Below are 17,332 nucleotides of genomic sequence, written 5' to 3'. Positions count from 1 at the left end.
TAGGTCATGTCCTTCAATATTTCCTAATAAAAAATAAATCTGGATTTTGCAGAAATACAACATGTTCCAAAAAGTTCCCGAAATCCACCCAAAAGGGTCTTGCCTTAGGAAAAGACCAAGTTGAATCTAAAAAAATTCCTACATCCTCACCACATCTAAAACATTGATCTGATAAATCTGATTTCAATCTATTCAATTTTTGTGATGCAAGATATAACTGACGTAATAAATTATACTGAACTTATCCATACCTTACATTAATAGTGTTAAGTCATATAATCTCTGCAAAGATCTGCTTATCTTTGCTCTTCAATTGTAATATTCAAATCTCGTTCCCATCTCTGTCTAGAGTTTTGAATTCCATGTTTAGGAGTTGCTGTAATGGAGGATTAAAACCATGTACTCAGATGCTTTTTGCTTATGTGGAACTGACGACACTGGGTCCACACACAGGTCACCTTACTTTCAGAACTAGCAGATGTAATTAAACTCAGCCATGGGGACTTATCTGAAGATACACTTTGAAATGGAATTCCACCGTGAGGCCCAGGGAAAGCAGTTGTCAAATACGACACTCTGAAATTGACGTATTGGTCACAACCTGTCTTGCTCAAGAAGTTTTAATGAGTCCTTGTATCTACGAGATAAACCAGGATATCATAGCATCCTGCTCCATAATAATTAATCTTCTAAATTGTAGAATAGTATGCTCAGCTTTGATTTTGACTGACAAATGTTAGAGGGAGTGGGTGCATGATTAATTGTTTTTGGGGTATAAAAGTCTGTGGTCCTGCTGCTGAAGTTTAGACTCTCCGAGGGGTGGGAACACCCCTTGTCAAGAAGGAAGAACAGCCAGAGTCCGAGCAACGTCCCGGTCGGGGGAGGTGGAGAAGCTGCTACCAGCGCCCTGACAACCTACTACAAGTGTGCAGTTGTTGCCTCGCTTCGGCAGTTGGGACCAGTCCAAACGTTGATAAGTATAGTTGGGAAGGGCTTGCATATTGTAGTGTGAAATCAGCTTTTGAATTAGTAATAAACATTTGTATAAACTGAACTGCTCTCGGTGTGTGTGTCTATTTTCTTTCAGTAGCTCAAACACTGTGACCAATCTAAAATGAACAAAATGAGAGGTATAAGTTTACCCAAGACAGTTGCTACTTGTAATAAAGAACATATTGTAGAAGCAAAACTCTGAACAATTCCTCTCCTAATGAGAATTTCTACTTCACTTCAACCAGGTAATAATATGGTGGTTCCTAGCTTGTCCCTCAAATATGCTTTCAATTGAAAATAACAAAAAATAGAGTATTTTGGGTTCTTCTATATTTATTTTTCAATTATTCAAATGATATTAATCGACCCCTTTCATAACAATCTTCAACATTTATAATCCCCTCACGAAACCAAATGTCAAAAAATTGATTATCTTTTGAAAAAAAGATGAGAATTTTGAGTCAAAGGCATTATAGGCGATATACGTCCTCTTGCACCAATTTCATTATTTATTTTATTCCAGGTATTAATCAGGTGCTTCAACAATGGGGTTTCTTTTTCAACAACCATCAATTTTTCATCCCATTTATTTAAAAGTTCTGCTTTTCTCTCTCATTTTATTCAATTCTATTTTAACTCATGCTGGTTTTTCTTCTCTTTCAAAAGAAAAGTAAGAAATGTTATTTGTGCCACTCGATAGTAGTTTTTGAAATTAGGAAGTTGTAAGTCTCCCAATTTATATTTCCATGTTATCATTTCTATAGAAACTCTTGACATTTTACCTTTCCAGAGGGATATCCTTACATATTTGTTCAAACCTTGAAAAAACTTTTGAGGTAATAAAATAATTTATGTTTGAAAAACATATTGTATTCTTGAAAATATATTCATCTTAATACAATTAACCTTTCCCACTAAAGTTAAAGTAAATGTATCCGTTTGTTAAATTTTCTTAAACCTTTTTAAGTAATGATAAATAATTCAATTTATATAGATTCTTCAGATTATTATCTGTACAGATCCATAAATATTTAATACCATCTTTTGGCCATGTAAACTGGGCACTGACTAAAGTCCCCTTCCGTTAATAACATAATTTCACTTTTATCCCAATTTATTTTATAACCCAAAATTTTTCCATATTCTTCCAACATATTGTATTTTTTTTAGATTATAAAGAAGCCTCAGGTCCAGTGAAATTTGCTAAAACATAAGGAAAAAATTAATTTTATGTTCTTCTTGACCACCTTGAATCCTTTAATTTCCAAATCATTCCGAATACTTCTGCAAGTGGTTCTATATTGAAAATAAACAAAGATAAAGATAAGGGACATTCTTGTCCACTTGACCTTGCTAACTGAAACGGTGCAGATACATGTCCATTAGACACCTCTTTAGTTTTTGGATAATTATATAATGCCTTAATCCAGTTTACAAAGGTCGATCCAAATCAAATTTATCCAACACCTTAAACAAAAAGTCCCATTCCAGTCTGTCGAAAGCCTTTTCTGCATCTAAAGCCACTGTAACACTAAAATCATCTTTTTTTTTGCACTGTGAATTATGCTAAGTAACCTGGCCACATTGTCAACTGACTGTTTCTTTTCACAAAACCTGTCTGATCCATATTTATTAATTTAGGTAGTAGTTTGTAATTCTATTTGCCAAAATTTTTGCAACAATCTTCTAATCTACATTTAATAATGAAAGAGGTCCATAAAATGAAAGCTTTCAAGGGTCTCTGTCATTTTTAGGTATCACTCACACCGCTGTGTAAAATGAAGATTCCATGGAAATTTTCACGGGAACTTTCCTGTGAAAAGATCAGCCCAGGAATTTTAAGTGAATCTGCGATCCTATCTACGAGGTAGGGCCACGGCACCAGGAAATATTCCCAGACCACCCTCTTCCTGCAGTGCCAAGCAGTGAAGCAGTGCTTGTGTGGTATATCACATAGGTGATTAAAATTAAAGGATTCATACATCCTGACAACAGCAGGTGCTTCGGCATGTCATGATGGCAGCACAATCTGGGATGAATGGCTCTCCTCGTTAACCATTATCCCTCACACAGCTGGAACCACTCTATTTCCGAGAGCAGTTCCAGTTGCGTGAGGGATTATGGGAAACAAATTTGGCCATTCATCCCGCATTGTGCCACTGTCACAACCTGCCAAAGTGACCCTGAAGCGTGGGGGGGGGGTGGGGGCAGGTGACTGACTGATAGGCAAATGGTGGGGGGAAGCAGGCAGGCATCGGGGGGGGGAGGGGAAGTGAGCAGGAGAACAACTGACAGACGGCTGGGGGGGGGAGAGAGAGAGGGAGTGGTAGGCGAGCAACCAACCAATCGATGACGAGAGAGGGGAGGGGAGGGGGCATGAGAGCAACCGACCAATCAACGGACAGCCAGGGGAGAGGGAGCGGGCGGGTAAATGACCGAATGACAGCCGGGGAGGGTGCGGACAATCAATGGCCAGGGGAGAAACCTACTCTCACTCCTGTAAGTGCATAATATGTCATGGTTAGGGGGTGGGACTCCCCCTAAATTGCTGAGGAGGGCAAATTCCCAGGAATTCAGGACCACAGTGTGAAAGGTCCGGGAGGTCCTGAATTCCTGGGAATTTTTCCAGGACAAAGTAGGATCCCCACACACTTTCAGTGTGAAAACGCCTACAGTAATTATTGCGGTAAAAAATGATTCAGAGGGAATATGGGTTTCTGAAGCCTGATCTAATACTTCCATAACAAGGAATTTAAAAAAAATTAAATTAAATCTTTATAAAATTCAGACTGGAATCTATACTCTTCTGGAGGTTTATTACTTTGTAATAAACTCATAGCCTTCCTCACATCTAACTGAGTCAAGGGAGCATAATTTGCTCTTCCAAACCTAATTTAGGTAAAGTTATCTGTAAGGATTTAGTTTAAAAATACAATCAGTTCCTATAACAGGCAATTTAATTCCTGTACAGAGCCACTGACATAAGGGACCAAGCAGATGAACCTCTCTGCCAATTCATAATTTCATGATAATTACAAAGTAAATTTTGAATGTCCTCCCCCACCCCCCACACCCCCCCTTTAATGGGTTTAAGAACTAACAGTGTAAAATTGCAAATTTTGCTTTTGTAAATGAGTTTTATTTGTTTCAATTCATTTCTTAATGATCACCAATTCTTACCATAAAGCTTGCCATTATGCAGTATATTTGTCAATCTCACTTTTATTAGTTAAATACAGAATGACATTCTTGTTTAAGCAAAAGATTAAAAATGAATTGAATTAATGCAGGTGACAAATGTTGAATATTGTGATATAGAGTCGTTGATCCAATTTTGAGAGCTTGATTTTACAACATTTCCTGAATGAAGGGAAGGAAACTGCTCTCTCCAACAAAGTGTACAACTAACCTGAATGTATTGCACCCCAACTCTATTGTCAACTATTTCTAAACCTGACAAATATCAGAATATTTTTGATAAATTACTAAATGGTGCTATAATGTAGTGACAAATCTTCACATTACAACACAAAGAATCAGACACACAACTTTGTTAAAAATTAGTTTAAATTGAATTACTTGGAGGCAAGACACTTCCTAAAAGGGTCTCAGAAAATATTGTGCAGCTGGTGGATAGCATGGATAGTACAACCGTCATAATCGGGGAAGGAACCTTGTTCCACAGACCCCAAGATGAAACGAGCTAAATATTTTTTACTGCAGATCTAAAGCACTGTTTTGGCAAGGTTTTCATGTTTTTGGATGTTGCAAATTGTTTGAAGCACAGAAAAAAAAACAACTGAAGCGAGCACATCCTACATGAACAAGGCAAGCAGCTATGATCACCTCAACCAATATAAATAATTGAGTATGAGGTGCAAATCGGTGTACTTGAATTTAATGGGAAATCAATGAAAGAATGGACTGATGAAGAATAAAACAATGACTTTTCAGTTCCATTTTTTACAGCTTTTTAATTTGCACGTTTTTGAATAAAGTGCAAATATAATTTAATCATCAGATTAACAGGCATGCATCCTACATATTTAGCATGCTTATGCAATCATCCAAAATCATTTATTACACAAAACACAAAATACATTGATTTCAGATTTATTGTCAGAGTACATACATGACATCACATACAACTGAGATTCTTTTTACTGTGGATGAGGCAAAATTACCACTTATTGGTAGTGCAAAATAAACTGTACACAGTGTATATATGTAAATGAATAAAGAACTGTCAACATATTCTTTGGCTTGGCTTCGCGGACGAAGATTTATGGAGGGGTAATGTCCACGTCAACTGCAGGCTCGTTTGTGGCTGACAAGTCCGATGCAGGACAGGCAGACACGGTTGCAGCGGTTGCAAGGGAAAATTGGTTGGTTGGGGTTGGGTGTTGGGTTTTTCCTCCTTTGACTTTTGTCAGTGAGGTGGGCTCTGCGGTCTTCTTCAAAGGAGGTTGCTACCCGCCGAACTGTGAGGCTCCAAGATGCATGGTTTGAGGTGATATCAGCCTACTGGCGGTGGTCAATGTGGCAGGCACCAAGAGCTTTCTTTAAGCAGTCCTTGTACCTCTTCTTTGGTGCACCTGTGTCTCGGTGGCCAGTGGAGAGCTCGCCATATAACACGATCTTGGGAAGGCGATGGTCCTCCATTCTGGAGACGTGACCTACCCAGGGCAGTTTGATCTTCAGCAGCGTGGATTCAATGCTGTCGGCCTCTGCCACCTCGAGTACTTCGATGTTGGAGATGAAGTCGCTCCAATGAATGTTGAGGATGGAGCAGAGACAACGCTGGTGGAAGCTTTCTAGGAGCCGTAGGTGATGCCGGTAGAGGACCCATGATTGGAGCCCAACAGGAGAGTGGGTATGACAACAGCTCTGTATACGCTAATCTTTGTGAGGTTTTTCAGGTGGTTGTTTTTCCAGACTCTTTTGTGTAGTCTTCCAAAGGTGCTATTTGCCTTGGCGAGTCTGTTGTCTATCTCGTTGTCGATCCTTGCATCCGATGAAATGGTGCAGCCGAGATAGGTAAACTGGTTGACCGTTTTGAGTTTTGTGTGCCCGATGGAGATGTGGGGGAGCTGGTAGTCATGGTGGGGAGCTGGCTGATGGAGGACCTCAGTTTTCTTCAGGCTGACTTCCAGGCCAAACATTTTGGCAGTTTCCGCAAAACAGGACGTCAAGCGCTGAAGAGCTGGCTCTGAATGGGCAACTAAAGCGGCATCGTCTGCAAAGAGTAGTTCACGGACAAGTTGCTCTTGTGTCTTGGTGTGGAGCTTGCAGGCCACACAGATTGAAGAGACTGCCATCCGTGCGGTACCGGATGTAAACAGCGTCTTCGTTGTTGAGGTCTTTCATGGCTGCAACTTTACAAGGTACTGCTAAGGCTGCATCTGGTGTACTGTGTGCAGTTCTGGTTTCCTTTCTTCAGGAAGAATGTAATGGCTTTGGAGGCAGTCCAGAGGAGGCTCATCAGGTTAATTGCAGAGACAAGGGGGTTAGTCGATGAGGAGATACTGAAGTGTCTAGGTATGTACTCACTGGAATTTAGAATAAGGGGATCTTATAGAAATGTATAAATTTATGAAAGGCATAGATAAAATAGAGGTAGGAAAGTTGTTTCCATTGTTAGAGGAAGTCTAGAACTAGGGGACAGAACCTCAGGATTTGGGGTAGTAAATTTAAGATGGAGATGAGGAAGACTATTTTTTCCAAATGGTGGTGAATCTATGCCCATTCAGCAGTGAAATCTGCCTCAGTAAATATATTGAAGATAAGGTTGCATAGATTTTTACATATAAAGAGAATCAAGGAATATGGGGAAAAGGCAGAAAGGTGGAGATCATCAGATCAGCCATGATTTCATTGAATGGCAGAGCAGGCTCGACTGGCCTGATGACCTGCTCCAGCTCCTATTACTTATTTTCTCATGTTCTCAATGTTGTAATTAGCAATAATGCAATACCATATCTTGGAAATTCCACAAAGAATCAAGTTCTAGTTACCTTCTGAATCAAGGCTTCAAAATCAGTTTTCATCACATCATTTACATTGGCAAGTTCAGAATCCACATCTTGTAACTGAAATGTTCAAAGTGAAATGTAACAGCAATCAACAAAAAGGACACATTTATAAGCCATAATGCACTTTTTCAGATTAAATGTATTTAAGAGTCAATAAAGTAATATTTGGTAGCTTCAGTGTTTCCTTCATGGAAACAAATTTGAATACACAACACTTCCACAAAGTGATAATACCAGATTATTTACTGGAGTTAAATTATAAATTTTAACTTAGGTTTTTCATCTGTTCCACTCTTTGAAACCATGTCAAGGGAGGATTGTTTTAGAAAACAGACAGACGCTCATTTAGTGTTTCATCTGAAAGACAGCACTTCTGACAATGCAGCTTTCCAAGAGTTCTGGACAATCTGTGAATTTGCATTTAAATCAACATGTTTGTTGCAGGAAATGTGTAACTTATTGAGTTCCATCTGTCAAGGAAAACCTTCAGGTTAAAAATGTGACAACACAATCATTACTTAACAATTAAGAAAATTTAATTAAAATTTTAAAAATTCAAGCAGATTTTATTTTCTTTCAGATGTCTTAGTAATGCAAAGATATACCAATAAATTAGAAACATATAACATTACAATATTATTAACACTATGTTTAAACTCCAAATTTTATGAGTTGTTCATGACAAATTCTGATATATACCTGTAGTACATCGACCTGGATTTTGAGTGAATTCTGTAGAGTCCAGAGCAACAAATTTACAAGTAAATTTATAGCAAGATAAAACTCAAAGAAAGCTCTTGCAATACCATTTAATTAAAATGTCAGTGAGGAATATCTACAGATTGAGAATGGAATAAGTCAAAATTAACTCTGAAGAGTGAAAAGTTTTCTCCATAATCATTAAAAAAACAAGATGGCATAGGGTTAAAGGTGAGGAGCAAGACAATCAGAGGGTGCTGCAATCTGGAATACATAGTCTGAGAAGGAGGAGGGGGCCAGAACTCAGCATACAAATATCTGATCAAGTACTTGAATTGTCAAAGCATAGAAAACTAGACTGATGACTGACAAACAGGATTGGTAAAAATGGGTATCCAATGGTCCTCATGCACATAGACCAAATTGCTTTTCCTTTGGTATACAACCTTTGAATAACCTTAATGAAAGTATTTTCCCAAGAGTCACGCTGGCATCCTAATATCCACATTTTAGAGGTGTTGTTTTTTTCTTATGTTTGTGTAGTAAATAAACAACCTATGAGAACCACCGTAACCTCTTTCCAAATTAGTATGTAGGTTGGGATTGTGGAGGTGGGGGGGGGGGAGAGAAGAACTGTGAAGAAAAGGCAAGACAATATTAAGCACAAGTACGCATGTGAAAGGCCAAACAAATTATTGATAGGTGCAGCAAGGGGGAAGAGGTCCTACCTGGTTAAAATCTGCATCTATGCTGAGGGTGTCCAGTGAATCCCTTACATCATTACAGTGGTCAACTGATCCTGGAACTTTGCAAGCTGCATCATTCAGTGTGTTGTTGAGATTTGTTCGAACATCAGTCAGGTTTGCCTCAAGTTTGCTGGTTGCTTCCTCTAATGTTCGCTTGGAGACAATTACATTTTCCAAAGCTCCCTTGCTTTCTCTGATGGCTGCAGATTTAAAAAGGTCAATCAAAAGTTAGTCCATGGTCCAAGTGAAACATTTAACATTTATCTGGCTTGACAAAACCACCATCATTGTGTTCCATTCTGCCAAAGTAAAAAATATATTCCCAGATTTTGATGGAAAAGTGAGCCAATCAATAGCATTTTTTTTCATTTGAAGAACAAACTTGCCAAATAGAAATCTGAAGTCACCAATTTCTACCAATGTTGAAGAGGTAGCCAACCTCCATTACTTACTAAGGCAAAGGAACATATCCTGCACAAGGGAGGACCTGACACACATAATGCCTCTGCATCATATTGAAGAGAATAATGCATAAACTGGTTAGGTGATTTCCTTTCCACATTTCAGGGTATTAATGTTTTGTTTTAAATATTAGAAGTATCTCAGAAAGGAATATACACCTTCCTAAAAATCTGGCAGCCTTATTTAGAGCATATAGGTATCTCGCTGGTGCCATTATAGGGTTACAATCGCCACTGACCAGCCATAGACCACTGTAAAGATTTTAACACTGTGGTATTATTGTGTCTCCATATGTTTTATTGAAAGCACTGACAATGGGATGCCTTTTTTTGGGTTTCTTTTTCTTTATTCTTTCCCTATTTAATAGGGCATATAGAGGGGAGGGGGTAGAGGGAGGGGCTCTCTCGATGCTTTGTATTTGGTATGATTGTTGATTGTTAACTATATTTAAAATGATACACAAAATATTTTTTAAAACTTTAGAAATATTTGATTGAACAAAGTTTTATAAATAATTTAATAGCCTGCAAATATTCTTGAATGACACAAAGAGCATTTTAAAGCTTTGATACACACTGAGCTAATGGCATAACACCATGGATTGTCAAAATTATTTTGGCTTTCCTATGGGTGGAGCCGTTTGTTAGAAGTTCCAGCCTCTGCAGAGGCTCTCTGTGAGCAAGTAGCGAACTGCAAATTTATGATGACAGAAACACATTTGCTGTATGTGAAATTGGTGCAAAAGTACATATGCTGGGGCCAAACATGGTGTGTGCAGATGCTGGAGAGAGTCATGCAGCAACCATGGAGCAATAGGCAGTAGTCATTTTGGGCTTTCCCCCTTCTTCTGGATTGCCCAAAATGAGGCAAGTGCCCAAATAAGATGGGGGGGGGGGTGTGTTGAGGAAGATGCAAGAAGGGGAAGAAGCACAGGCTTTCAGGTATATAATGATACAGGTGGGAGAAGGATGAGGAAAGAGCTGAGATGTGATGAGGTAGAGGACTAGAAAGATGCTCTATAATAGGAGAAAGGAAAGGGGTTGTGGAGCTGGTGGAAGGAAGGTGTGGGTGATGGACAAGGGAACATGATTCCACTGAGCCTGTACCAGGTTTAAGGTTCAATGGTTCCTTTTATTGTCACATAATAATACATTAAAACTGCAATATATATTATATACCTCGTCCACTGCAAAGCAAACTAATAATTGCCATGAGCATTGCTGGGCACCCCTAACAATAGGAGAAAGAGAAGCAAAGAGAGTCTCTTCAGATGCACCGAGTAATAGTGGATTAATCTGAAGTGCTCCTGCAGCCACACAGACACCAGTTCAAAGCATTGGCAATCTGAACTCCAGATCCAAACCCAATGTGATCACCAAGTCTTCAGCACCAGAGGTTCTTCAGGAGTCTTTATTACCCTCAGCATCCTCTTGACACACAATTCCTGGTTCCCCTGAGTCTCTCTCTCTCTCTCTCTCTCTCCTGCAGCCCACATGGGTCCCTTATCAGCTGAGCACCTCCCTAGTCCACTGTCATGGTCACCGAACTGTAGGGTCATCTCTTCCTCTACTGGGAGTGCTCTTCCCTTTTCCAGAACCCTGCACCCGTCCACTGCATACCCTCAAACTGCAACACCTCATGGTACACTATCTAGCACAGGTGCCGCTATCTTGGGTACAGAACCTGTGTTTGCAGGTCGTCGGCTCTTTAACAGGCCATTTAAAGCCTGCAAGGCATGAACCATCTGGGCAGTAGGACCATGTGGAGTAACACTGTGTCTCCACTCCCTGCTCTCCTGGGTCTTACATCAGCAGCATCCCTGCCATCACAGCAGCTCCAGCAGCACTACCCTACAGTATTCAACCAACAACAGCTGCTGCAGAAGTTTTATAACACTACCTACTGTTACAGGGTCTTTAAAAGAGAGAGATTGAGGGGATTTAGAGTAGGTCACCACAAAGATACTTACAAAATAGATCTCATTTTAAATGCCAGAGCTTTGCTCAAGCCAGACAGTCCAGGCTCTGAGTGCCTTTGCAAAGACAATGAAATTGCTTTAGAAGGGACTTCAGAAGCAAATGCAAATAGCTCAAAGCCCAGGCTAAAGTGCTGATAAAGACCTTTCAAAGATTGGGTTTGGAGCCTTGGAAGTGGTTGTTTGGTTTTTACAAGCAGAAAGAGAGGAATGACTAAACAGGATTTCTTTTAGGAAGGGAGAGTTCTGCAGTGGCTTTTGAGGCTCAACATGACAAGCTGGCAGACTTGTTGAAGACCCCATTTTGAAGACGGTTGTGAGTTCTGGGTTTAGCCCGGTAAAAAGCCTTGTAGTATTTAAAAGAGAAAATGGCTGGCTAGAGTGTTTCTCCTGAAATAAGGGAAACAAGAGGAACTCTGTGGTGACCAGGAAGAAGAGGTTATCATGTTTGAAAACCCATGATGGGGAAAGTTTCTTTGGCAAGACATTCAAGTGACTGATCAGAGGAAATCAGTTTATGTGTGTGTCTAACGAGCAACAAATATCTCTCTGAAACCAACTAGAACCTTCCTGAGCAGTAACCATTTATCTCTAAGCACCAGAGCCTGGTAAAAATTCATAAATGTTAAATTCTGTGCACAGTATAAGGAATGCCTGATCCCAGTGAACTTGGAGTGAGAAGTGAGATTGGACTGTGAATCAAGGAACTTTCCTGAACATATATATATTACATACATGTGTGCTTAGAATTAGAAGGGGGTTAAGTTAGGTGATGTTAAGTTAATAGTAATAAGTTAAAATTTGATCCTGTTTTTATGTTTAAAGAATATTAAAAGTAACTTTTGTTTAAGTAACCACTTTGTCTTGGTGAATTTCTATTACTGCTGGGTTTGGACTCGTAGCATTACATTCATCTAATGTGTACAATTGGAGAGTGGAATTTTATTATGTTTTTAATACTATTGATAGGTTCAATATCTGAACGTTAAAAATAATTACAAATGCAATGACAAAGACCATTGGTGAATCTGGGACACAGCTGCTGCAGCAGCTAATAATGCCATTGTGGGTGAAGACCTGCTACTTGTGCTCAGAGGGGGGTTTAACCCATGCTGATCCATCTTTACCTATCAACCAAGTTCCCAATTGAACACTCCACTAAGCGGCAGATGACAACATCTAGCCTCAATGTCCTTTGTCCTCCCAACTTTGAACTGAAGGAAATTTCAGTTCAGCATCTAGTGGTGCAAATATTCAGAGCAGGAGAACAACAAATGGTCAACTTCAAAACCTTGAAAGATCCAGCAGAACATGGAAAACAATATTCAAAAATTGTACAACAATTAACTGGATTTTACTAAAAAAAATCACTAGCTTTACCCATGGTCTGCAAACAAATATGGTTGTTTAGTGCCATTAAAAAGCTACTTTCTGAATACTTTTCCACTTTTTCATGCAATATTCCATTAAAAACTCTTCTAAATCTGAAAATGGATCTTTAAAGTATTTAGTGTCAGGCATGTGTTTATATTGAAATATTATCCATGCCTTTTGAGGATCTAACATAAAATGATCACTCCACTAGGTGGCTACCTCTTTCCAACATCATTTTCACAACTGGTGTGGAAAAAGTTTTAAAAATCTAATACTAAAGCATACAGGAATGAAAAATACTATATTTTGAATTTGTACCATTTAACTCAAGATTTATTACAAATTGTCAAATTCATTTTTAAAAGGCTTGTTTGCATATTTGCTCATCTACAATTGTTAAAAAATGACCGACAATCATTTTTGAACAGTGGTACCAATCGAAAGGAATGAATTGTGCAAAATATTTGAGAATCAAGACACGTTCAACGGGATTACTGAAATACAATTTTTATTTAAATCATACCAGAATAGAACTCTTTCCGACTGGTGGATTTTGTGCAAATGATTTTCAAGATGATTGAAATAAATATGACTAGCCAATAACGTCACACCAAAGTCAAGTACAACAATATGGATTCAGTTAAAAAAATCTCAAAAGATCATGAACAAACAAGTATACAGACTTCACAAATCTGATGCCAAAGTTACCTTTTATAGCCCTTTTCACTGTGGCTTCAATGCAGGGAAAGAAAGCAAAAAGATAACAGGAGAGTGTAGAACGTAGCAGGAATAAGGTATGTTGGTAACTGCTAATAATTGACACATGTCCTAACTTTTCTTGGTGTGTGCTATATTATAAATGATCACCATTTATTTTCTATAAAAACTTAACATTACTGTGCTTAAAAAAATATCTACCTTATGAGTTGTTGACCCATATCAGATCCTATTTCAGATTATTCTGTCAGCTGATTCCCATCAGAATATTAAAGGAGAAATCAAATGAACTGACAACTTTTTCCACCTCGTGCTCTTGCAGAGTATTATAAAGTGTGCAGAATGTACACTTTAATTTAACTACTGCATTCTTCCCTCCCACCTTCGAATAGACTAGCATCGCAAATCAATGACAAACCAACAGAAAGCTGGACATGGCACCCATGATCAGAAAAAGTAAGTCACGGAATTGAAGAGAAATATAAAAACAAAGCCAAAGGTAGAAAATTTAGAATGAAGATGGAGCCAACTAAAAAAGCTTCAGTGCAGAAAATATGGTCAAAAAAAGTACTTGCAAAATTAGACATATTTTCAAACTTATCGTCAGGATAGCCAGAAATTCTAACAATGCAATTTTTAGTCACTAATCTGTTTCATTCATTTTAGAGAAACAAAAAGTAAATTCTAAATTCATTTTAGTCCCAGCCTCAAGTGGTCAAGTGCACAACCTTATAGCAAGTTTTCTATTCTTTAAGGGACATAATGAAACTGATGAACAATTTCTTGTTTTTTTTTAAATCATGTGGCCATGTTGATTGCAAGAAATGTCAAGAGTAAGTGCAATTACTTTAATAAGTAAACATAAATGAAAGAAAATGATCCATGGAACTGTTTTAATTTTTTTTGACTAAAATAGGTTTCTTTATATCGCAGCTCAGTAAATTCTCCGCATAACTCGAGAGAGAGAGGGAAAATTTCTGCAGAAATATGCTAGAAGTGTGAAATTTGTCTAATTAATAACAGATTTTGGTGAGAATTTCAAATTCTTCATTGTGTTAACCCGGTAGAATATTTTCTGCATGTTTTGACATATGTCCAAATGAATTTCTATACTACTACCATTGAAAATATTTTGTAATTGAAGTGCAACACAGACTCAATGCATACAAACCTCTGGCCATATTGAAGGAAGCATCCAGTGCAGGAATAACATCCTTTGCAAAGCGAGCTTTAATTTTACCACCAAGAACACTGTCAATTTCTGCAATGGAGAAAGAATGAAAAATTTAGTTTGGTGAAATGCTCTTGCATCCAAAAAAATTGATAGATTACCTATACATCAAAAAAATATTCAAAAATAATAAAACTGACAAATATTTTCCTTTGGAAAATAAAACACTGATTATTACTGCTCCTCAGGCTTGTATTCTGCACTTGCGCAAAACCGAAAATGTTTAGAAAACCGATCTCAAAGGGAAGTGAATAAAGCTCTTCATGAAGTGACTCAGTGATTGAAAAAGAAACAGGCATTTCCCCACAGATGGTGCCTTACCTGCATTTTCCCTTTATTTACATACTTACATTCGCTTTAACGAAGTAGTTCAAAAGGAAGAAAGCAGTATCATAATGTGGAAAATGGCAACCGAGGGCTTGCTTAGAAGTTGCTTTTCAATGAAGCAATAATGATGGAGTTGGAAATAAATATTTGAAGAAAAAGTTTACATAGAGCAAGACAATGCATTTCAGATGATACCAACAGTGGATCAGAAGTGAAGCATGTAAGCAGACCAAAGGACCTGAAGCAAGTGTGAACAGAATTCATCATTGTAGCTCCAGGAAGTCACTAAAGATCGTATGAACAAGATAGCATTTGAGAAGTATCAAAATATGCAAATACAAACTTTTTTTCATAAGAACATAAGAAATAGGAGTAGGAGTAGATCATCGAGCCTGCTCCGCCATTCAATAAGATCACTGCTGATCTGATCATTGACTCAACTCCACCTACCTGCCTTTTCTCCATATCCCTTAATTCCTTTTTTATGTAAAATCTAACTGAACCTTAAATATGTTTAATGAAGTAGCCTCAACCGCTTCCCTGGGTAGAGAATTCCACAGATTCACTACTCTCTGGGAAAAAGTTTTTCCTGATCTCCGTCTTAAATCTACTCCCCTGAACCTTGAGGCTGTGTCCCCTAGCTCTGGTCTCACCTACCAGTGAAAATAATTTTCCTGCCTCTATCCTATCTATCTCTTTCATAATTTTATATGTTTCTATAATTTCTCCTCTCATTTTTCAGAATTCAAGTGAGTATAATCCCAGACAATTTAGTCTCTCCTCGTGGGCCAACCCCCTCATCTCTGGGATTAACATGAATACTATTTTTCTTAATGGAAAGATTCTTCTGGAATGGTATAAATTTTACTAAGGAAATCCTTAAATATTCTCATTCACGACTCTAATATTCTAATTTGACTCAAGGGTCCTAAACTGGAGCTTCCAATCATATTTACAAGAATCCACTTCAAAACTGGAGCAACAAATCTGATGTCCCATTTCTCTGCTCCTTCACCATTACCCATCCCCACCATCCACCTTAACACCAAACTAAAATGTTTACTAGTTTTAGAGAAGCTGGTGTAATAACTTCTGAATCACAAGAATCATGAAGAAAAAAAGCTAAAAATGATAAACTAAACGAATCTAACTCCCTCTGGTCAAGGTTATCTTTTCTGTTTAGTAATGAAAAAAGAATGAACCACAGAACAATTACAGAACAGAAACAGGTCACCTAGGCCTAGTCTATGCTGAACCACTTTATTTTTGCCTAGTCTCACTAACCTGCACTCAGTCTTTGGCCCTCCATACCTCTGCCATCCATATGCATGTCCAAATTTCTTTTAAATGCTAAAATCAAGCCAACATCTACCTCTTCAGTTGGAAGCTCTTTCCTCCTCCCACCACTCTGAGTGAAGAAGTTCCCCCTCATATTCTCCCTAAACTTTTCCTCTTTCACCCTTAACCCATGTCCTCTTGTTTGAATCTCACCCACCCTCAATGGAAAAAGCCTATCTACAATTACTCTGTCTATTCACCTCATAATTTTAAATACACCTATCAAATCACCCCTCATTTTCTGACGCTTCGTGGAATAAAGTCCTAACCTGTTTAACCTTTCCCTGTAACTCAGTTCCTGAAGACCAGGCAACATCTCGTAAATCTTCTCTGCACTCTTATTGATATCCTTCCTGTAGTTAGATAGCCAAAACTGCACACCATACTCCAAAATTGGCCTGACTAATGTCTTCTACAACTTGAACAGAACATCCCAATTCCTGAACTCAATACTTTGATTTATGAAGGCCAATATGCCAAAAGCTTTATTAACGCCCCATCCACGTGTGACGCCACTCTCAGGGAATTATGTATCTGTATTCCAAGATCCCTCTGTTCTACTTCACTCCTCAGTGCCCTACCATTTACCATGCATGTCCTTTCTTGGTTTGTCCTTCCAAAATGCAACACCTCATGTTTGACTGCATTAAATTCCATCTGCCATTTTTCAACTCATTTTACCAGCTGGTCCAGATCCCTCTGCAAGCTTTGAAAACCTTCTTCGCTGTCCACAGCACCTCCAATCATAGAGTCATCTGCACATTTACTAATCCAATTTACCTTGTGATACAGATGACAAACAAATCAATAATAATGTGGAATCATTGGCGACCCCTGGAGAACAGGCAAAGAATCACTGGAACATAAAGTAATATTTAATTCTTCTAATTATTTTAAAAATTATAAAAATGGGCCCCATAATTTCATAAATTGAAACATTCTACCTTTAATATTATATCTGATTTTATCTAAACTTAAATAGGACATTACATCATAAAACCATGGTGTAAGAGTAGGGGATGAATCGCCTTTCCATTTCAATAAAATAGCTCGTCTGGCTATCAATGTAGTAAAAGCTAAGACTTTTTCCTAATATGCTGATAAAGGTTTATCTGAGTCACTAGAAAAATCAAACAGAGCAATTAATGGGCATGGTTCCAAATTAATCTTCAAAGTTGTTTATAAGAGTTTGAAAAATCTCTTCTTAGAATCTCCCTAAAGCTTCTAAAATTTTACATTTCTCACCAAATGGATCAATATCTGCATAGACATTGTTCACTGACAACACAACTGTGATGGGCCTGATTAATAAGAATGACAAGTACAGAGATGGCTTGCAGACACTAATAGACCTGCGTAGAGCAACAATCTGTATCTGAATGTGAAAAAAAGAAAAGAGATAGTTGTCAACTTCAGGAGGGCCCAGGGGACTGCCCTC

At 38.2% G+C, this 17,332-nt stretch overlaps 1 protein-coding gene across 19 annotated transcripts in view; it reads right to left on the bottom strand.

Moving 5' to 3' along the window:
* The window catches only part of prom1a (prominin 1a), a 239,385-nt gene that overhangs the window by 52,147 nt on the left and 169,906 nt on the right, over positions 1-17,332 (bottom strand). For all 19 annotated transcript variants that reach the window (XM_069925152.1, XM_069925151.1, XM_069925132.1 and 16 more), the window contains 3 exons: positions 14,170-14,259; positions 8,453-8,670; positions 7,008-7,082 (listed from right to left, as the gene is read on the bottom strand). In XM_069925152.1, coding sequence (XP_069781253.1) covers positions 7,008-7,082; positions 8,453-8,670; positions 14,170-14,259 — 383 coding nt within the window. The remainder of the gene's footprint in view (positions 1-7,007; positions 7,083-8,452; positions 8,671-14,169; positions 14,260-17,332) is intronic.

Source organism: Narcine bancroftii, chromosome 3, assembly GCF_036971445.1.
Source record: "Narcine bancroftii isolate sNarBan1 chromosome 3, sNarBan1.hap1, whole genome shotgun sequence".
NCBI classification, from domain to species: Eukaryota; Metazoa; Chordata; class Chondrichthyes; order Torpediniformes; family Narcinidae; genus Narcine; species Narcine bancroftii.
This window is presented reverse-complemented; position numbering and strand designations above follow the sequence as displayed.